Source organism: Oreochromis aureus, linkage group 5 (genome assembly GCF_013358895.1).
Source record: "Oreochromis aureus strain Israel breed Guangdong linkage group 5, ZZ_aureus, whole genome shotgun sequence".
In the NCBI taxonomy this organism is placed as follows: domain Eukaryota; kingdom Metazoa; phylum Chordata; class Actinopteri; order Cichliformes; family Cichlidae; genus Oreochromis; species Oreochromis aureus.
In genome coordinates, this window is record NC_052946.1 from 18018719 (window position 1) to 18041148 (window position 22430).

At 38.7% G+C, this 22430-nt stretch overlaps 2 protein-coding genes and 1 long non-coding RNA gene across 5 annotated transcripts; 2 read left to right on the top strand and 1 right to left on the bottom strand.

Annotated features, from left to right (window-relative positions):
- Positions 1-243: 243 nt before the first annotated feature.
- LOC120440164 lies at positions 244-1832 on the top strand. 2 transcript variants are annotated; one of them, XR_005613031.1, is made up of 4 exons: positions 244-381; positions 1377-1436; positions 1534-1624; positions 1794-1832. It is a non-coding gene; the product is annotated as an uncharacterized LOC120440164 (long non-coding RNA). The 2 variants fall into 2 exon arrangements; XR_005613032.1 differs by lacking the exon at positions 244-381 and adding an exon at positions 1166-1186.
- Positions 1833-7254: 5422 nt separating this feature from the next.
- LOC116336539 (G-protein coupled receptor 84-like) lies at positions 7255-9620 on the top strand. Its single transcript, XM_031760445.2, has 2 exons — positions 7255-7365; positions 8155-9620. The coding sequence occupies exon 2, from the start codon at positions 8166-8168 to the stop codon at positions 9387-9389; it is 1224 nt and encodes a 407-aa protein (XP_031616305.1). The 5' UTR covers positions 7255-7365; positions 8155-8165; the 3' UTR covers positions 9390-9620.
- A 3191-nt stretch (positions 9621-12811) lies between these two features.
- On the bottom strand, positions 12812-22337 carry stat2 (signal transducer and activator of transcription 2). Of its 2 annotated transcripts, XM_031760457.2 has the most exons (24): positions 22181-22337; positions 21694-21825; positions 21458-21602; positions 20959-21054; positions 20276-20368; positions 20110-20188; positions 19871-19950; positions 19625-19776; positions 19356-19514; positions 19166-19255; positions 18355-18414; positions 18197-18217; positions 18013-18106; positions 17712-17759; positions 17532-17615; positions 17280-17378; positions 17021-17156; positions 16768-16820; positions 16482-16567; positions 15719-15855; positions 15421-15609; positions 15284-15338; positions 15003-15094; positions 12812-13621 (listed from the first exon to the last, which is right to left on the bottom strand). In XM_031760457.2, the coding sequence occupies exons 2-24, from the start codon at positions 21822-21824 to the stop codon at positions 13392-13394; spliced, it is 2409 nt and encodes an 802-aa protein (XP_031616317.1). In that variant the 5' UTR covers position 21825; positions 22181-22337; the 3' UTR covers positions 12812-13391. The 2 variants fall into 2 exon arrangements, with proteins under 2 accessions (XP_031616317.1, XP_031581563.1); XM_031725703.2 differs by lacking the exon at positions 15003-15094 and having other exon boundaries at positions 13436-13621.
- Between the last annotated feature and the right edge of the window lie 93 nt (positions 22338-22430).

Genomic DNA, 22430 nt, shown 5'->3' on the forward strand with positions numbered 1-22430 from the left:
CGTTCGAATTGCAGAGAAAAAAAAATTCTGGTAGCAACATTGTGCAGTATGAGCGAACCATTTCACCAAAAAAGGGGAAGCAAGGCAAGGCGTGGCTGCAGCGGTCTGCAGACGTGACTTCTGATCAAATTCGAACCTCCTCCTAAAGAAACAAAGAGCGACATTACATTGCGGGATGACGTCACCTGAAAATGACCAATAGCGCGCGCGCTGCTGAGCTGTGTGCCAACCGCTCTTTTTTTTTCATGCAGGAGACTCAAGTTGGCTTCGCTAACGGACACAGTTTTGAACTCGTATATTAGCGCCATTTATTGCTGCTTGGACCACAGCATCTTCGGAATTTGTAGACATCCTGGCAGCTTACAATTAGTTCGAGGTGAGGTGAGTACATGCAACTTCAAGTTATCTCTGTTATAAAAATCCACCAGCCCAGCGTTTATAGATAATTTTAGCAGTTCGTTTTTTTTATGAGTGAGGTTGTGAATTTAGTTAGCATTTGTGAGTTGAGTTAGCATTAGTGTCACGAGGGAAGCATTGCTCTGGATTAGTTTCTGTGTTTGGCGTGCTTAATTCGCTAGGGAGGAATTACCAAAGTACATGGAGTTATGTTAACCTGTAATTTCCTTGGTAAGGTAGTTCAGTCATCAAGGGGCTACGTGATTTTTTGGTCAGAACCCATCATGTCTCAAGCTAGTACTCTACCAGGATGCCTTTGAAGTCGTTAACCCTTTAGGCTCTGCAAGGACAAAACACAAGGTATTATTTGTATATGCATCAGTGGCAAACTTGCCACTTCATGTACGCTCAGACACAGATCACATGTCTCTTGTCTTACTGTGCAGGAGAAAGATTTTAAAGAGTTTGGTCATGCTAATGTGTTCTCTGAATTACTGGCAGACTTGAAAGAATTGGAGGACAGTGGGATTGTTGCATCAGATGAAACTAGAGTCAAAGGAACTTTGTTTTGCATTGCTGGTGATAATCTGGGTTCTCACTGTATTGGTGGCTTCACTGAAAACTTTAGTTCTTCAAAGTACTTCTGCAGGTACTGCCTGATAACGAAATCTGAATTTCAGGGTGCTGACCCAAATCTGTGTGGACCAGAACGTACCAAAGAGAACTACAACTCTGCTGTTGATCGCCTCCAGATTGACAATACACCAGGCGTCGAAGGAGTGAAGTTCAGGTCAGTGTTCAATTCACTGAAATACTTCAACGTTTGTATGCCAGGCTTGCCACCATGTCTAGGTCATGATATCTTTGAGGGAGTAAACAGATTCAAGAAGATATTTTACACATTTCTTTGTTGTCTGTCTCTAAATCTTATTTTGTCTTTATTATGATTAAAAGGTTTGTTTTGTTCCTGCCCTTTTCAGACACTGAATTTGAGCAGAAACCATAAGGATACTCAAAGGACCTGTGACTCTCAGGAAATGGTGAGATTTCAGGTCATAATCTTTTTTTTTTTTTTTTTCCATTAAATTCATTTTCCTTTTTCCCTTTACAATATTGCTGTTTTGTTTTTGTAAACAGCATCAAATGAGAGGGACAGATGAAACAGTTTCAAGACAGTGGCAGGAAAAACATGCTGAAGATTGAAACAAACCTTGGCTGGAAATATTTGGTATGTGTTTTACCGTAAATCAAATTGTTGAAAAACATTCAGCTACACTGCAACACAGGGAAACTTGATTTGCACTTATTTTGTTACTTTAATTTCTTGTCTCATTATTTTTGTCAGTTATTATTGTTTATGGTGTATGCCCTTCTTGTTTTCTTTCTGAATGCGGAAGGTATCTAGCCAGTCCACAATGAAAGCTTCGTTGCACCCATGAGTCTTCTGGCAGAAATGATGGCGCCTGTATTCTTTGGTTTCCCTAAACATCACACCCTGCCTGTTTATACGAGGCTCTTCAATTAAGTCTGCACCCAAAGATTCAATAAGAGGTAAGCAGTGGTATTATTCAAGTTTTGCTAAAGAAAGATGGACAGGAGACACTAATCTTAATCAGCCGAGCTCAGGTTCATGTCCAGGTGAGCAGTTTCATACGCTATAAAATGTAGATTGAATGATAGGTCTCATCACCATGCATTCAGCCATTAACTTCAAGTTCTATGATAAATCAATAGAAAACTTAAATACGTTTTCCAACAAATTATGATTGTGATTAGGGCTGCGTTGTCTATGTATCACTTTTACATAAGTAGATTTAAAGGATAACTATTGCCTAAACGCAACCTGGGCTGTTTTTTTTTTTTTTTTTACTGTATCGATTTTGATGCGCTCAAATTTATGCACCGGCCCCCTAGTATTCCCATTCACTGGCTATTGACCACAAAACAAAATCACGGTCAATCTCAATAACGGCTTGTTTGTCGTAATTATGCTTTTAGATATATGTTTGTCTCGTTTACAGTAAAAAAAAACAGCCCAGGTTGCATTTTGACAATAGCTATCCTTTAAGAACTGTATATTTTACACTTAAGAAATCATTTATCATTAGATCTGTTTTGGCAGCACGTTTTGTTCATTTCTGTGCATTTTGCTCAAGCACTGATCAAACTTTGTCCATTTTTGCTGCAGAGGGATCCTGCCAGTCCAAAGTGAACTCCTGATGGACATTGAAGTACTCCTGCAGAGCTTGTATCTTCGACACCATGCGCATTAGAAACTCCACTGAGTCCTTTCCTTCACCAAGGCAGGACCCAGTGACTCATTACTGTTGATAGGTCAGGGGCAGGTAATATTTTGTTTCATGTTTATTCATTCCTCTATGGATTACCAGCCATATATATGGACACATGCTGTATTCTCAAGATCTATGCTGTTTTGTAGGAATAGAGAAAATGATATGTTTAGTCTGTTTTCAAATAGTATGTCAAATTTTCTCATTGTTTATCAGTAATATTCACTACCTTGGCTATATATGAGCATCTTTAGGTTTTTCTATATTTAGCGGTTGCAAATGTAAAATGTACGGTAAACCATTTATGTTCCTCATATTGTACTGTATTTTTAGCGGTAAAATACCGGCAGCTGTGGTAGCCAGGAATTTACCGTAAAATGTATCTGGTCAAAATAAAATGCTGTAATTTGTTATACAATTTCACTGTGTTTTTTACTGTCAAAGGTTTTAATAAGGTTTAACATATTTCTGTTATTTTTACAGTTATTTACAATAATAGGGTCTATCCTATTACTGTTAAATTAACAACAAATTACTGTAAATATTATTATATCATAACCTTTTTTTTACTGCAAATATCCGTAAAAGCTATGGAAAGTTGCATTTTTACATTAAATTGCTGTATAATTGACAAATATATTTGTTTTTTCTATCATGATTTTGGTAAAATAATACGTTGTCTACCTTAAAATTTAGGGTTACAAAACCAGTATACCGTATTGTCTTTTACAGATTCCACATTTTTTTCACGGTATATTCCTGGCTACCACAGCTGCCGGTATTTTACCGTAAATTTGACAGTTTTTTTTTTACAGTGTAACTAATAACAAAGTTATTAGGAACATCAGGGGGGCAACAAGAAATAATCACAAATGTGTAAATCGTGCAGCTGCTCAGAGTAACATCAGGCTGCTTTTCTCCTCTCAAATTGTGTACAGGAGCACGTGTGACAGTGAGTAACCATGGTTACAGGGGACGCTCTGAAACTCATGATCCCCAGTAAAAGATCTCAGGTTATTATGTCCCTCTAAAATAAAGGCTGGGCTCAAATACTGAAACCTAGTTAAATATATATATATATATATATAGAGAGAGAGAGAGAGAGAGAGAGAGAGATATAGATATAGATATATATAGATATATATCAGAAGCGAGACAGATAAATATGAAGGCATGCCGGCTCGGACGTCGCCCGGATCAACAAGCTCAGAGAAGAGCTCGAGAGGATGTGGAGGGTGAAGGTAACGGTGGTCCCCGTGGTAATCGGAGCACTAGGTGCGGTGACTCCCAAGCTAGGCGAGTGGCTCCAGCAGATCCCGGGAACAACATCGGAGATCTCTGTCCAGAACAGTGCAGTCCTGGGAACAGCTAAGATACTGCGCAGGACCCTCAAGCTCCCAGGCCTCTGGTAGAGGACCCGAGCTTGAAGGATAAACCGCCCGCAGGGGCGTGCTGGGTGTTTTTTTATATATATATATATATATATATATATATATATATATATATACATATATACATATATATATATATATATATATATATATATATATATATATATATATATATATATATGAGAAGGTACACCAGAGAGATAGAAGGCAGGCGAATAAACCAGCTGTTCTCCACAGAACCAGCAAAGGTGTACTCTCAGTGGCAAGGGAACAATAAGAGAACAGCACCACCAAGGCTGGAGACGGAGCAATACTGGAAGAGCATATGGGAGAAGGACGCAACCCATAACGGCAATGCTCAGTGGCTAGTGGATCTGAGGGCAGACCATAGCGACCTCCCTGAACAGGGTCCAGTAACCATCACAGTGGCAGATATCCAAGAAAGGGTCTCCAGTATGAAGAGTTGGACAGCAGCAGGGCCCGACATGGTTCACGCCTACTGGCTGAAGAAGCTGACTGCACTCCACGAGCGTCTGGCAGCAGACAATAGGATGAGAGGTGAAACGTCTTCAAGCAACTTAAAGAAGTCCAGACGCTTTTCTTTCCAAGCTCCTTAGACTTTGTCTCTTACTGTTCTTTGTCAGGTCGTCTGTTATCCTCGCCACAGATTTCATAGTTTTCCCTCATTGTTTCACTGTGTTTCATAGCATTCCTAGTTACTCTGTGTTCATAGTTTTTATTAGTTCTTTCACAGAGTGTCATAGTCTTTTAGTTTACACAGTGTTCTTAGTCTTAGTTTTCCCAGTTTCAGTGTGTCTCTAGTGTTGTTCTCATGCCATCAGCCACAATAAAGGCTCGCTTTATTTTTGGAAACTTAGTTCTGTCTCCACCGTGTCTGCTTTTGGGTCTACCTCATTGACACACCGGCACACCCCGCCGTGACACCTGGGTGTCTATTGTCTTGTGTAGTCTGGGAGATGATTGGTCTGCTTGGTTGCACCCCAGGGAAAAGGGTAACATCTCCTGGATCTAGGTGTGGTTTTCTCCTCTGGGGGCGAGGGTACCTGGACCTGGGGTACAGAATATGTTTGGGGAGTGTGATTGTGTGTACAGTGTCTATTTGTTTCTGTCTCCACGTTGGGTGAGTGCCGAGTATTGTGCATAAGGGTGGGAATGCACGTTTGTGTCTATGCCTGTTAGTCTATGTCTATATGTCAGGTCAGCTCTCAGACTCCACGCCTCTGGGAACATCCCAGGCACTCCAAGGTATGGATGCTTATCTCCCCTCAGCACACTCCCTGTCGGTGGCTGATGCCCTCAGGTGTTGGTGCGTTGGTGGTTCTTGGTGTCCGGGGCTGGGCGCTCGGGTACTGGCTCACTCCCGGCTACGGGGCCTGGTAAAGTTTAAAAATTGAACTAAATACTGTAAGCATACTGTCTCACAAATGAATACATCATCATAATTTTTACTTTTTTTTAAAAAAATGCTTTATTTCTTTTGCTTAAAACAAATAGTAACAAACAAAAAGAACTCAAATTGTGCTTATGGGTTATTTCAGTATCATTGCGTGACTTTAACCTTTAGGCAGAGCATAATGCTTGATATTTTATATTCATTTAAAAAGGTGTTGTTATTAAAAGACAAAAGTCAAAATACAAAAGATTTCAGGGCTGCACAAGGCCCCCGGTTTCATTATGCACTTTGTAACATTGCTGTTAAGGACTTTAAATAATGAACGTTTGTTAGTATTATAATAAGTAAGTAAAGTAAATTTATTAATGGGGGGACACTCCCACTGGGTTTAAATCTGGGTCTCTCCACCATTTGACCTTTAGAACTGAAGAAGCTTCTCGGATGAGAGGTGAAGCATCTTCAAACAACTTAAAGAAGTCCAGATGCTTTTCTTTCCAAGCTCCTTAGACAACCAGTTTAAAAAGATACAATAAGACACAATAAAAAATCTAATAAAATCTTTCAATAGAAATCCTGTTTTTAAAAAAGTCATAGAAATAGCATAGTTACAGCTGTTCCACCGCTTTGTCAGAGATCTGAGGTGAACAGAAAAACTGTCTCCAGGACATAGTATTGAAAGATGTCAGACTTAATTTTCACACTGCCAGGTCAAGACCATGTTTCATATGAAATAAACACAAGCTTTCGGGTGCGCAGTGGCAACAACATTCAGACACTCTCCTTTTTGTCCTTTTGTCCTTTTACTGCCACACAGTGGAAAAGTCTAACTTAGGAAACAGGATTTGCTTAATAATACATGTCATATATGTTAAAAACATCCTCTGTATTAACTGACTCAGCTTCTTTTTTTTACCACAACTTTGTTGCAATTCTGTACTCAAAGAGACAAAAAAATACGTCACGGACAATTTCAGTACTTGTTCTGCATTTTCTTGTGACTCACTGCTTACTGCTCTGCTTGTATTTTGCATTTGAGACCTCATAAAATGGTGTCTATTTACAGAAACAGGAAACTATAAAGGGACAAATTTGTGGTTTGGCGGTAACACTTTTATATGCCCGTTACTAACCTGCAGATGCAAAGAGAACACATTTGTCAGTATGCAGCTTTTCATGTTTATGTTTCCTGTCCAAAGCAAATGAGAAAATTAATTAAAATACCTCAGATTGGACTGGATTATTTAGGACTTAGATTGTTGTACATTTTTCACAGGATTCCATTTTCACTACTTGGATCAAATGCTGTTTCCCCCCTTAAGTTGCTCTGTCATGCCTTTACTGAAGTCACCATCAGTTGCTGCCTTTTTTGGTTCTTAGTATCTTGTATCTGTTTCAGTTGTCATGAAATAACAAGGGAGTGGCTCACCTAGTCATTAAACTCCACATCGGTCAACTGTCCAATTAATCTTCTGAAAGCAGACAGCTGTGTATAAAAATGTAATTCATAAAATAATGCAGTACCTTTTGATTGAAGTACTGTACAAATGTGAAGTACTGTACTGTGATAATGATCAAAATATTTCATGCCATGCACACATAACTCAGATAGATAAGAAAAAATTTTGGACATCTAAATATTACATCAGAAATTAGGAAAAGGGAAAAATACACTCAATCTTGCTTCCCAAATTTAGACAACGGAAATCCCCTGCTTCATACCGCTCACAGTGTAACGGGTACTTAAGCAACACAGAGGAGACACATGCACACAGTAGCATCAACAGAAAGAGAAACATTCAGCGTGGCGGTGCACTGCAAAGAATTACTCAGCTACATATTAACAGTCAGAACGGGGACCAGAAGCATTTTTAAGGTGAGAACTTTTTTCTTTTAATTGGTCATGATTTTCTTTGATTATTGGTAATAACTGTTTATGATCATCTTTAACTACTGAAGTGTTTTTTATATTAACTCTTATTTTTGGTTCAGTTACATTTTAGCTTCATTAAATGCAGTGTTTCCACCATAAACTCTAAATAGAAGTTTTAAATTTGAGTTCAGTTGAAAGGCAATTTAAGGGTTGCATTAAGTAAGCTGAATATGGCTAACAAAAACACAAAATCAGTTTCTACTTCATTGTGGTTAACACTGCGGACATTTTCGGGTGACAGCGTTAAATTAAATCAGCCACAGCAGTAAATTATGTTTACTAAATTGATTGATCATTAAATGAAAGATTTTCCTAAAACTACAAAGATCAAAGCACAAGAAATATAATCACAATGTGACACAAATGAATGACTGTAACAGAAACCCAAAGTTTTCATGTTGTAAATGACTTGCTCTTATGCCCTGTAGCAGGGTGGACACTGAGCTATACATACCACTATTGAAAGTTAAGGAAGTGGTAAGGTGACACTAATTCACGCTGTTATATAAAGAACAAAGGGACTGACACACTGCAAGTACCTGAAAAGCGCACACCTGCAGTTGTTCATATAAAATATCTTTGATCAAGCGTTCCTGCTCTTCACAACAAAGTAAATGAGCGGTGTTTCTACAAAAGGAAGTGGTTAACTTTGTAATCCACCTGTAGCTTCCCTTTTAACTTGTCAGTAAGCACAGTGCAAAGACATTAACCAGTGTTTTAATTCCTGTTTAGTTGACAGAATAATGATGAATCAAACAAACCACACCGAGGATGTCTTCTCCTGCTACAGTCCTTCTGTTGAAGGATACCGGTACTTCGCTGTGCTGTGGGGATGTGCTGTAACCATCACGGGTACGGTCGGGAACCTGATGACCGTTCTGGCTTTCGCTTTAGACTCACGTCTGAGGACTCGCTTCAATGTGCTCATTGTCAACCTGGCTGTCGCTGATCTCTTGTACTGCACCATCCTGCAGCCCATCTCCATCGACTCCTATCTACACCTCAGGTGGCGCAGTGGTCATTTGTGGTGCAGAATCTTCGGCCTGCTCCTCTTCCTCTCCAACTCTGTCTCCATCATTACCCTCTGCCTGTTAGCAGTGGGCAGATATCTCCTGGTTGCAAAGAGAGCTGTGTTTGACCGTGTTTTTTCTAACCATGGTCTTACTTTACTCATCATCTTTGCATGGGCGCTCGGCCTGGTCAGCTTTGGTCCGCTCTGGTCTGTCTATGTGTTTGTGCCACAGGTGTGCACATGCAGCTTCCATCGTACTGAGGGTCGTCCTTACACCACCATCCTGCTATTTTTTTATTTTTTTATTGGTTTGGGCTTTGTTGGTGCATTCTACCTGTTAATTTACAAAAAAGTTCAGGCTGCATCACAAGCTCTGCTCCGCTACAGACTCAGCCGCCGGTCATCCAAGACAAAACCAGCATCTTCAGTTCAAGGGACCGACGACAGCGGTGTGGAGAGTGGCATAAAGACATGCACCTCTGATCTGAGCAGCCAAGAAATATCCCAAAACATGGATGTGAAAAATCAAGATGTGACCTGTGAAAAGTCTTCCTTTTCCACCACAAGCAATGACACAGCCTTAAATTCATCAGCAGCAAAGAAGCCTTCCACTGATATCATCGAAAAACCACTTACAACCACACCTGCTAAAACAGCTCACTCATCGCATTCTGCAACCTCAGGGGATGACAGTGAATTCAAGCGTGTGACACGGATGTGCTTCACTGTTTTCCTCTGTTTTGTGTTCTGCTTTGTCCCATTTCTGTTGCTGAACATAGCCGACACACAGAACCGCGCCCCGCAGGTATTGCACATGTTCTGTGCCAATCTCACCTGGCTCAACAGCTGCATTAACCCTGTGCTGTATGCCATCATGAACCGCCAGTTTCGACAGGCCTATCATGTGGTGCTCAGTAAGGTGGCGGCTCCTTTTACCCGCCTCTACGGCAGGTAAAACGTGTCGCTACTAGATCCTGATTCCTTGGAACTGAAATTTGCCCGACATACAAAACTGCTTTTGTGATTCTTCTTATTCATGTTACATTACAGCTCTTTAATACGCACAAAAATCTTAACTATTATATTTTTATATGTTGTCATCTTTAAATGGAAGCTGTTGTACTTTGTATATACCCAAAACAGAACATGTGTTTTTGTTATGTAATAAATTATATTTTGTGATACATTTTACATTGTTGTATTTGTACATGTTACACATCATTATCTTATGTCACTTACATCATATTAAAAAACCTCCAGGATTACAAAATCAGCACAGGATATTGCTTTTCAATGCAACACTCCTTATTTCAGCAACTCAGGAACTTAGGACTCTACGCTGTGTCTCAATTCTGTACTGCCTTTGCTGATAGTGACTAATGGTAAGAATAGGTCAGGTCATGCAGCCTTTAGGGTAATATGTGGGTGAAACGTGCACGTACAAACATGTTCGGGTTATCAGTGTTTTACTCACTTCGGCACAAAGGAAGTTGATGGAAAAAGTGCCAGAAGCAGCAATGGTTAATCACAATGTGAAAGTTGTGACACAGCATACAGTGGCTTGCAAAAGTATTCAGTCCCCGTGAACTTTACAACTTTACTGTCACATTACAGCCGCAAACATGAATCAATTTTCTTGGAATTCCACGTGAAAGACCAATACAAAGTGGTGTACACGTGAGAAGTGGAATGAAAATCATACATGATTCCAAACATTTTTTACAAATAAATAACTGAAAAGTGGGGTGTGCATAATTATTCAGCCCCCTGAGTCAATACTTTGTAGAACCACCTTTTGCTGCAATTACAGCTGCCAGTCTTTTAGGGTATGTCTCTACCAGCTTTGCACATCTAGAGACTGAAATTAAACTACTTTTGATATTGAAGTGTTTTTTTCTGTGAGAAGGAAACCATTAACATGGCTCTTGCTCTTGGACATGCTTAACCTTGTCTCCTTGTTAGAGGTGGGTGAATCGATCTAAAATACCAACACTGCTATTGGTATTGGATACTAGATAGACAGATAGATTTTTTGCAGATCTATTTATTACATCAGAAATTAGGAAAATGGAAAAATACACTCAGTCTTGTTTCCTCAAATTTAGACAGTGGAAATTCCCTGCTTCAAATCATTTCACAGTGTAACGGGTACTTAAGGAACACAGAGGAGACACATACACACAGTAGCATCAGCAGAAAGAGAAACATTCAATGTTGCAGTGCACTGCAAAGAATTACTCAGCTACATGTTAACAGTCAGAACGGGGACCACAAGCATTTTAAGGTAAAAATTATTTTTTTTTGTGGTAATGATTTTCCTTGATTACTTGTTTACGATCATCTTTAACTCCTGAAGTGTTTTTTTTTTAAAGTAAGTCTTATTTTTGGCTCACTTACATTACAGCTTCATCAAATGCAGTGTTTCACTAACAGACAGTGGAAGTTTTAAATTTCAGTTCAGTTGAAAGGCAGTTTAAGGGTTGCATTGAAAAACACACTGATTCTGAATTTTTAGCAAATTGAACAGTAAAACAAAACCAGTTTCTGCTTCAACGCATTTGCAGGTGACAGGGTTGGATTAAATCAGCCATGGCAGTAAATCATTTTTAATAAATTGATTGATGATTAAGTGAAAGATTATTCTAAAACTATAAAGAGCTAAGTAAAAAAAATGAATGACAACGAATGTCAACCACAACGAATGACTGAAACAGAAACCCAAAGCTTTCATGTTGTAAACAACTTGCCCTTTTCCCCTGTAACAGGGTGGACACTGAGCAATACAGAACTGTTATTGAAAGTACAGGAAGTAGCAGGGTGACACTAATTCATGCCATTTCTTTTTTTGTTAAACAAAAATATAAACTATTATCACTAGACATAGCTTGTAAATCTTATCTAGAGTCAGCCTTTTGAACCAGCCTTTGTTTCTAACCTCTAAGTTCAGTATGTAGCCCACTGAATTGTGTTAAATAATTTTCCCTTATTTTGGAAAATTCACAACACAAAAACATTCACAATGAAAAATGTCACGACTATTTTATTTATTTCTTTAAAGTTAACCCAAAGTGCTTTAGAGACAAGGACATTTACACTCCAGCTCTCCAATAAAACCTAGTTTCAATTTTCTGACTAGTTATGGATTTATTAAGAAAATTACTCACAAATAATTAAATTATCAGCTCCATTCCTGATTTTTTCTGTCAGCTTTATTAGTGAACTTTCTTTCTCTCTCCCTTACTCTATGTGCAGTCAATGGATCACAGCTGTGATCTGTGACATAACCCAAATACAACCAAAAACAACCCAAAACACCTTGAAATTATTACAAGGGGAACAGAATCATGGTAAACAGTTTCACTTATTGGTTGCAGGCACGTGTTGCTAGTGGTGACCTATATTGAGCCTCTTCACTGAGGTTTGCACCAGTTTTGCCCTTAAACAAGTTATGCAACAATCTGTGGCACCTCGGACTAACCATGCAACCTGGGGGAGGGTTTCAGCCACTGAGTATGAGTCTCAAGATGACAATCAGAAAGGTAAATTTGGTATTCGCATCCTTAAAATCTCTCCAGCAAAATAATGAAAAATGACATCTCAACAAGGTCGTGTTTCTTTAAGCATTAAGCGATCAACTCAGTCACATTTTACTAATGGGAAAGTAGAAAAGAAAATAATATTTCAATGTGACACTTGCAATTCTCAAGAAGGAAATATTCATCCTCTTTTTTGTGATATTTCATGGTTGCTTGGCCATGTAACTAATTTTGAACTTTGCAACCTGAAATTAGGAAAAACGAGTATACACTGACCTTTCTCCTTTGTTTTGGGGCTTTCTGTCATTGAAATATCTGTTTCTTAAGTCAGCTAGCTTACTACTTACTATGAAAGGCAACCTCATGGGTGAAAGATGAAGCCAACCCTGTGCCACATACTGCAGCTCCTCTAGCTGCCTCTAGATTGCAAACTATATTATATTCCTCCTCCTCATATTCATTAGTCTCTCTTAATTAGCTAAAATGTGTGTCTATATATTGTTTACAGAGAATTGGTGAATTGCATAAACAGACAAAAAATTCTTTGCTCTAGTGATTAAAATTTAGGTACCAATTGGCAGGCATGTGTGATGCAAGTTTAAAAGCCAGCTAATGACTGAGCGCTCCACCCGTTGTTCAAATAGAGCTGCAAAAAACTAACATGATAGCATGACTTTCATGTCCAGCCTGTTTATGTGCTAATCAGCAGAAAATCATCATAATAGTCAAAATATTAGTTCTAGTCCACAATCTTTACAGGTAATGAGGTGCAGGCTAAAAATATAAAACCAGCTTCCTACATTTGTTAATGTACAATTTTTATTAATAATCAGACTACACATTTCTTCTTTAATGGTGCTTTTATTGTGATTTAAAGGACAGTTTTACTATAAAAGGACAAACTAAAACAGGAAGTGGGATGTTTATGTGAATTTGATCACGTTGTAGGTGCCAATATTAACACTATGACAAAAGGGTTCAAAATAAACAACGATACAATAAATTATGTGCAGTCTATGCAGTAATAGCTCATACAAACCTTACCCGCCTCCTTACCTGGTCAGTTTTTAAGCATGATTTAGACTTTATGCCTAATCTTAAAATAATAAAGTATGGACTGATATGAGTCCGGCTCATTCAACGTTCTTACGTGTATCTCTTCATAGAGCAGTAACAATAGCTTAGGATTCACAGGGATGCTCTGTAAATTTATACAGTGCACAAAATCATCAGCTATGTGTGATTTTCAGGGTTATCAGATGGGCTGTCGAGCATTTCACATGAAAACAGAATTAAAAGCAAACTACTTCATTTATGCTGGATTTGCCACGTGTGCCACATTTTTCTGATAGAAATGCTGTACTGTGTGTAAAGCTAACAAGTGCATTATGTACAGTGATATGGTTGAATACAAACAGAAGCTAAGGGAAGCTGCCACAGGACTGTGGGAGCAGACAGTTAAATCCTTGAAGGCTGAAATCAGGCAGAGATTGGTCGTCTTGCAGGAGGTCGTTGTCAAAAAGGTTTGGATTGTTGAGATACATCAGCAGATCCTGCGGCGGCTCTGGGTCTACAACAGAGCCATTCATCATGGGATCAGGGTCATAAGATTCCAGTGGTGGCGTCAGAGGATAAAGATCCCCGTCTTGTTCTATGAGCGAAGAAGGAAAAAAAAAGAAGTTCAATCTGTTGTCATCGCTGTGTAGTTTATTTATGCTCTCGCTAGGGAAATGAAACTGGAAAAAACATGTGATGCGCTGTTCAAGCCCAAAGCAGAAAATAGAGAATCACAGGAGCTGATTTTGTACAGAACATTTAAACGATGTCTAATTTAGGTTGTTTGCTGTTTTGTTTTTTTTTACCTCACAATAGCTCAGTTGAATCGATACTAAATACAAATATCACATACCCTTTGTAAAGGAATAGTTTATTTTATGGCATATTAGAAAAAACAAAAATGAGCAGTTTAACCATCGGTAAAATATTTAAATCTGACAGAAAGTGTCTTTTAAGCTCAATAATTTACATGTTAATGAATAAATAATTAACCCTGTACATAAAAATCCTACACGTGACTAAATCTGACTACTACTACACCCTCACCCCCATATTTTTCCGTCATAAAACTCAGACATGCATAGAAAATACTGTTAATATTATTTTCCTTCTGAACCCAGAACCACGGAAATATTAAAATCCGAGAACATCAAGTCACTTAATGAGTCCCTGTTGCACTCTACAGTTCTCTATGACTTTAACCTTTAAAGCTTGAAGAGATCCAGCATGCATCGCAGATGAACAATTGCAAGTGATGAGAACAGGACTTGTAGGGATCAATGCAGGGCAAAAGCACTTTGAGCAGTGTGAAGGACAGCAGAGAAGGTGACCTCAAAGGGGAGATCGCAAACATTTAAATCAGGTATGATTTTTGCTTGTTGTGAATGGGATCAAGCAAGGTTTTGATTTGACCAAAAAGTCAAACATAACGTACTGTAAACATTTTTGTAGTAATTAAATTAAGAAAATATAATTTGATTGTGAGTTTTAGAGGTGCAAGTATGTATATTCCTTCAAAAATGCATTTTCTCAAAATGTTTGCATTGTCACACATTAATAACTTTTATATTTTTATCTTTGATTTCAGTAGTAATTTTAATAGCGACCCCAAGCAATGTATTTTAATGTAAAAGGACCAAAAAGCAGCATGAAAAGGCAGGATAATAAAACGTGTTAGCGATTGTATTGCTTGGCCAGAACAAGGCTTTATGTTCACTGCACCATGCTACGGCATATGTTCATGCAGTAAAAGCAGCCAACATTCCCACAAAAGTTCAATTCAAGGATAAAAAATAAATAAATCTTTTAAAAAGCTGTCACCTGACATCTACTGTATTCAGACAGCATGCTACCCACTGATTTCATGCACTGCAAGACCATAATAGGGATGGTGACAGAGATTTTTGATGAAGGGTGAGTAATTTGTTTGACAAGGTCTTAAGCTGGATTGGACAGCAAGGAGAGGCATGACTCACCAGCTGCCTCTCCACACAGGCCATTCATTGGCTCCAGGCCTTCACCCTGTGCCATGTCAGAGGGCATGGGTGACCTAGCCTCCAGTGTGTTCCTACATGACCAATGATAAACAGTCATTACAACCATTAGCTCATGACATAAAAAAAAGGTGTGGGTACACCACTTTTGAAGTGAAGTGCATTTAAGTTTGTTGTATTAATGGGATGGGTTTTTCTTTTCTTTAATTCCAACAAGCAAGACACTATAAATCAGCCTGAATGTATATGGACCGCATACTTACTCCTTGGAAACAAACACCAGCTTAGTTTTGATGTACTTTATGTACGGACTGTCCTCTGGAAAAAAAAGAAAGAGAAATTTGATTTAATGGGTCATCTGCAGGACTAACTTCAATAATATCTGAAATGGTGGCCTTACCTCCACTCTTCTCACTGTAATACTTTCCAAAAGCCTCATCTTTCGGGGTGTCCGGATACAGGTAGAGTAGAGGATTTTCTGGGACATTTTCAGCTTCTAAGATCTGGAAATTTCGAATGATTTCATGGAAGGGAATCTGGGAAAGGTCAACTTTGGTGAAGGGCTGGACTGTCTTTACATCAGGCTCACCTAAACAGACAGTGGATGATGTATTAAACAGGTTACCCCGACCACTGTGAAATGCAGCTTAGTTGTATTTCTATCTGTCACACAAGCAAAAAAAACCCCAAAACCTCACCAGTCACAGTGATTTCCACCCAGGAGAAGGTAATTCCCCCAATGACGCTTTCACTGAAACGCAACAAGAACGTGCCTCTCTTTTTCTTCTTCAAGAGAGACTTCTCTTTGCCTTTGGTCACAAAACCCATGATGAGCCTGAAGCACAAAAGGAATTTTATTTTAAAAGGCAAACATTTCAGGTTTCATAGACACTGAAGTTATGAGCTAAACTGGGCCATGCATATTAGTAACAGAGTTATCCAGATTACAATACTGACAGTTTGGCATGTGGCTGGATTCTTTTAATCTGCTTAATCATTAACCTGACACTGCTGTCAGGTTTTCAAATACAGATGGCTACTTTTCTTTACTTAAAACAGAAATTTGTTGATAACTTTTGGAGGAGAACCTGCAGGGTTTTCCAAAAAATTATTAAGATCCAATATAGTTGTCACGAGTTAAGTTACAATAATAAGAGGTACCTATTTGTTCTGTGTGACGGACAAATAATATGCAAGGTACAGTACTGTGCAGAAGTCTTGAGCCACATCTCATTCATCTAGAAAGTCAAAATTCCTTGTTATTTTTTTGTAATTGTGTAGGCTGTCTTTCAAAAGGTCTTTCAAAATTTTTATTTGGACACTGGTTTGTTTTTCAGTCATTCTCAGTCCAGTCCTTGGAGCTAACCATGTTCAGAGGAATGTTTGTTTTGTTTAACCCATTAAAACTGACCTATGAATCATTCAAGCACAAAAGCTTCTAAGAATGTATAACAATCATACCCATCCCTCCACAGGTCCTCAAGGTATGTTTTCACCATCATCAAAATGCCATCAAACCACACCCAGAAAGTGTCAGGAGTATTCTCCTGTAACACAAACAGCAGAAAATGTCATTTGGATACACCTACAGACCTGTGTTCTCTCTAACGAAAAGCTCAGATATATTTAGATGAGATGTAATAACTGTTTTTAGTGGTAAGGCTTAAGGTTAAATTCCTCAAGACTTGCAAAGTATGGCTTTAGGGATTACAAAATTTAAAAAAACAGTAGCTTTTAGGACTCTTACCTTGGTAAATTTTGACCATGGTACTGTGCAGCTGTCATAGTTTGGCTTTTTGCCTGGAGATTAAAAAAAATGATGGACAATCACAAACATGCTTACAAGCCACAAAGGACAAAGAATTATGTCAGTCTTGTGCTAGAAGTGCTACTATCTATAAATGTAAAGTTTGCAAAATCGAGATACATTTTAACAGTACATGAAAGTAGGTGTTGTCAACAACGAGCAGAATGAAGCAGAACACGGTGGAAGAATTTACCAAAGAGCTTGTTTGCGATCATTTCCAGCTGAGTGCCATCCAGGCCACGTTTTGTAGCTGAGAGAAACTGCCAGCTCAACATCTCTCCAAACTGAGGCCAAGTAGCTGCAGGAGTGTTGGCGAAGAACATAACATCCTGGAAAAAGCAGACATATGTACATGATATGTACACGATTAATTTAGTCTGGCCCATAATTGTATTACAAGGGAACTTGACTGCAAAAACACAGCATGTCTGCCAGTAACAGTGACTTGTCACCTTGGGATCCTGACTGAGCATGTTGAACCAGAGGACAGACGCCCAGGCACTTTGCTGCTGGCTGGAGTTTGAGATGATGACCACAGGGAGGGTGGAGGCCTACAAGTGTGTGTGCCATAAAAAATATAGCTTCTACTTAGGTCATAGTTCTGTCACCAATGCTTCAAATTAATGATTAATTTTTAAACGGAACTAATGTTCTTTATCTGTGACGGCAGCCATATAACATGAAAAACGCAGAAGAAACTCCACCTGCAGCTCAACAGAGAAGCCTTTCAGCTCAAATACAGTGTTGAAGTAGATGATATGCAGCTCCTCTGTAACACTCAGAGAAATCTATAAACAAGAAAGTAACACAAAGATCATTATTCCTTTATTATAATGTAAAATTAAGAAGAGATGGTATCAGCAGGGTTATCGATATTTACTTACATCACTGACTCCTTTGCCACCACCTCCTGATTTCTGCTCCTTCAGAGTCTACAGACAAATAGTATTTATCAATGAATTAGTAAGATTGCACACACAGTTACTCCCAAATAACATATAAAAATTCTAACCTGCCAGTAAAGGCTGTATATTGATATAAATTTTATTTTTTGAATTACTCGAGTGTAGCTGATGCGTTATATGTTAAATATGTTGTTAAATATTTGGTTTTAAACCGTTTTTGTGTCACAGTTGTATAAAAGTCTTAGTATCGAATTGCTTATGAATTCATTATTGAATATACCAGATGTCTGAAGTCTGCCACCATGCCTCCATTCGTGCTCTCAGCCATGTTCAAGGCCTTAATTTTAGTCCCCAGGACATTGAAACGTCGATACCTACAAAAACCGGAGGTTTACTAAAAACAAGTTCACAGCAAATGTCTCAACATGGCTTCTGAAACTTAGATGTAAATGAAAAAAACTTGCCCTTTGATCTGAGGAGCCTCCCTATATTCAAAGGTGAGAAAAAAAACACAGCAGCAGTGATCACAGGGAGGAATTAGACATCTTTCTCTAACGTTAAATGCTGGAAGTTTGTTTTAAGGGTAATGAAAACAACTACAGGTCTGAAAGAGAAAACTTACTTGTCCATGGATACATCCACTTTCATGGAGTGGTTCAGTTCCGGAAACTTCACAAGAAGTCTGAAATGGTTAAGTCAGGTGCAAAATGTTAGAGCTTGAGAAATATGAAGATGACGAAGACAAAAATGTGAAAAACAGGAAACCAGGAACGCTCTCAAGGTCACAGCATGGAAGACAGCCAAAGACATACTTGGGAAGAAGATGAGATGACTCTGCAGGAATGCAACAAACTTTCAGGCTTACTCACATTATTTCACAATTGATTCTTTGTTTACATGGTGGAAATAAAGGCCAACAAAACCACTCTCTATACCAGTCTGTTTCTATAAAGATACAGCAGCTTGATATGCACATTATCCTAATAAGTACAGCATAGTACAGTAAGATAAGGGGCGCGCAATGTCAAACATATAGCTTTACTTTGTGTAATATGCTGAGATATCTATAATTTAAAATTAATTAATTATTTGTAACTTTGTAATATACTGTATTATTTAATTTGGTTTAGTTAGTAAATGTTCTTACTGTCTTGGAGCAAAATAAAGTATTCTGATTCTGATATTATTTACTGTAAGCTCATCAGTGGCTCTACAGGTTTACACATTTTCCTACAAAGCAAAAGATCCAAGTTCAATCCCAGGAGGAGACACAAATCCCTTTGGGGTTGTGCCAGCCAGGACACCCAATGTAAACAAAATCTGCCAAATCAAACATGTGGATTAGGGAGCAGCTGACAGTAGCTTTCTCATTAAATGCAGGTAAGTCCATCGAAACACTGCACTGCACGCTGATTTCTGTGCTAGGCACTGACCTGGCTTTGACAGAGAACTGGACATTTGTGCGGAGAACCAAAGATCCTTTCCCCTGAGGCATGGACGGCTGAGTTTCAACCACAAAGGAGCTAAATGTAAGAGTAAAAAAAAAAAAGGGAAAGTCATTTAATTGCCTAAAGAATACATAAAAGTGAAAGAGAACATCATAGGGTGTCCTAAAAGAAGTACCTCTTGAGTAAGTCTCTTAGAAGAGTGTCCACTCTCTTCTGCAGCGTGGGGTTTTGGGCCTTCACAGGGTCATTTTCATAGGACACTTTTCCTACTAGCTCCTCCAACTTAGTAAGAAACTCCCACACCTGGAACAGACACACTGCCACACAGCTGAACCTAGATATTCACAAAGAGAAGAGTATTTATTTTAATTTGATGCAGATTTTAGAGAATGGGGGGATGGACTTTGGAAAAGCAAATTCAGCTCAAAGAGAGAATAAACATACCACTTTTCCAGTTGATCCAGGCAAACATTGTCTGGAGCACCAATGCATGCTTTCTGCTGCCTCCTCTGCCACTCCACCAGCTCCTTCTTCACAAGCACATCAATGATGTCCTGAGTCCTGTCCAGAATATTATTCAGGCCTGACAACGTGCTCTAAAAAGTGATAAGATGAGATAAGAATGTAAATAATTAAACAACTACAATAAAACGTTTAAGAATATATTTAGGAATATTACTGACTCCATACCTTCCTGCAGTCATTCAACTTGTTGACAAGCAACTGAAGAGCTCTGATCTGTTCATTTTTCCTGGCCTCGTCTACCACAGCTGCGTAAAAGTTTCCATGGTGGGATGAAAATTTCCACATAACAAACACCAAAACAAAAGAGTACATGTAGCTCTGATTTAAATCTGTTTTAGATTTATTACTCACTCTCACAGACATTAAAGCATGCAAACATAACCAGATTATTTTCATTTATTTACCTTCCAACTTATGGGTTTGGTATTTAAAATCAAACTCATCTTGCTGCTCCTCCAGACATATGATTGTATGTTCCATACACTATAGCACAAAAAAAGGAAATGAAAGAACTGTGACATGTTTTATCCATATAATATAAATAATAACACAAAGCAACATAATCTTCACCTGCACTTCATTCCTCAAGCCAGCCAGTTTACGTTCAAGGTCCTGCTGACTGCTTGTCTCCATTGCTTCTGGCTCAACTTGCAAAAGCTGGACCTAAGAAAAAAACAAAGGAGGAGCTAATACCAAGATCATATTGCCTTTCAGATGTAATACTGGGTGAAGCTGTCACAAAGGAAATAGTAAGTGAGAGTGTCGTGTAAAAACTGCTGGGGGAAAATCTTCAATTTTTAGCCCACACAATGAGTTTCGTGGTTCTATTTCGCACACGCAGCTCTTTTTGAAAAACTGAATGGATAAAACTAAAACAGGATAAAAATTTACACTAGGCTCCTTAAAAGTTTGCATTTAATTTTAAACTTAAAAGCTGAATTGCAATACTACAAACACTACAGCTAACGATTGAGTCATAACAGAAAAAAGCCAAAACATGGCAATGCACCAATAGATCATATGATATAATGTTTTCCTGTAAAAAAGAAAATCCACATACAGGTATATCCAAGTGTGCAAGTGTAGTGTTGGGGCACTATTTTTAGCAGAGCATTACCATTTTACAGCACATGCTAAATACCTAATGCTTTTTCTGGGTTTATTTCTTTTCTTAAGGCACTTAGCTACATTGTTATCAAAAGTGGCTATACATAAAGTTTATTTTAATTACCACAATGAGACGTTACACCAACCTTTTCAGCCAGTTCAGCGCTCTCCAGGATTTCCTTCTCTTTTTCCAAAAACCAAAGGATGGTGGTTGCCAAAGCACATGGATCATCCACATACCTCTGTAAGAGAGAAATGGCAGAGGCCGGAGGTCACATGTGTTAAAGTATATTATGTTACACTGATACAGTATATAGGCCAATTTACTGTGCAGACTTACTGAAGGACATTAAAAGGCTTTTTTTACTTTTGTCACTTTTTATAAACCTTTACTGTCATATTATCATTTATCATCACCCAATAAAGGATTAATAACAGGTTAATGTTTTCCTATGTCTAAATATCTCTCACTTGGCTTATTTTACAAGCTAAAATACTCTGAGGACTAAACAGGAAATTCCGAGCATGTAAACACATAAGCAAATCATGGTAAATGGAGTGGTAATTCTTAAGACACTATTATTCAAAATGTGCTTTTCCATTTTAAACAAAAGACGTCACTGGTTGCTCCTTTACTGAACACACCTGAAAGTTCTGCTTATAGCGCCTAATGTTGTGCTGCAGTAAAAATGACTCCTCCTGGACAAAGCGGCTGTGTTGGATGTCCAGATTCTCAAGCAGGACCTGGAACAGCACCATAGCAAAGGCATCGTCCCGTGCTGCCCGCTGCCTGCAGAAAAAAAAAAACATAATAAAAGGTTTTCACAGCCTTACTCACTTACAGTAATCATAGAAGCTCGTTGAATCACAGGATTCCTTACCACTCCTGCTTCTCTATCCAAGGGGCCAGGTAGTGCCGAACATCCATGGGTAAAGCATCTCTGTCATAGAGCTCGTGTAACTGCTGTCGGTACGCACTAGGAAGCTGTCTCAGTCTGTCCCACTGCGCCATACTAAGGCACACAAACAGCCGGCAATCATATTAAAGACTGGATTCCAGTCAACGGCAACGAATGTGTATCTATAGCGGGTTTTAACTTGCCATCCTAGAGTGCGACTACTTTACAAACAGTGCCATAAAGAGTAAAGTGGGCGAGTTTGTACCAATATGAAATTAACAGCTGAACGAACAACAGATGACCGTAGACCAAGTCCTTACTGTATGACGTGAAATCCGTGCACACTGTTTTAAAGCGCCACTGAAAACCTAAATTTTACTTTATCTGCAGGTTAGCTGAACCTTAACACTAGCTGGCGGAAAAAGTACCAAGACCACAAATACCCGTCGATAATGACACATTTACTCACCTCAGTGCAAGATGTCAGTGCGAATCCACTTAGTATACCTTATTAGCTTTCCGCTAGATTAAGACAATGTGCATATCTAGCTCTTCCGTCGAGCTACTTTTGAACGCTGCTAAAACAAAACAACTGTCAAGAGTAAGCAAGCGTGTAAACTGTTTCCCCGTCGAGTCTTTATTTTACTGCTTTTTCATTGGATATCTATTTGTCCCGCCCAAGAAGACCGTGACGAGTAAACTCCTGACGACATTTTGGC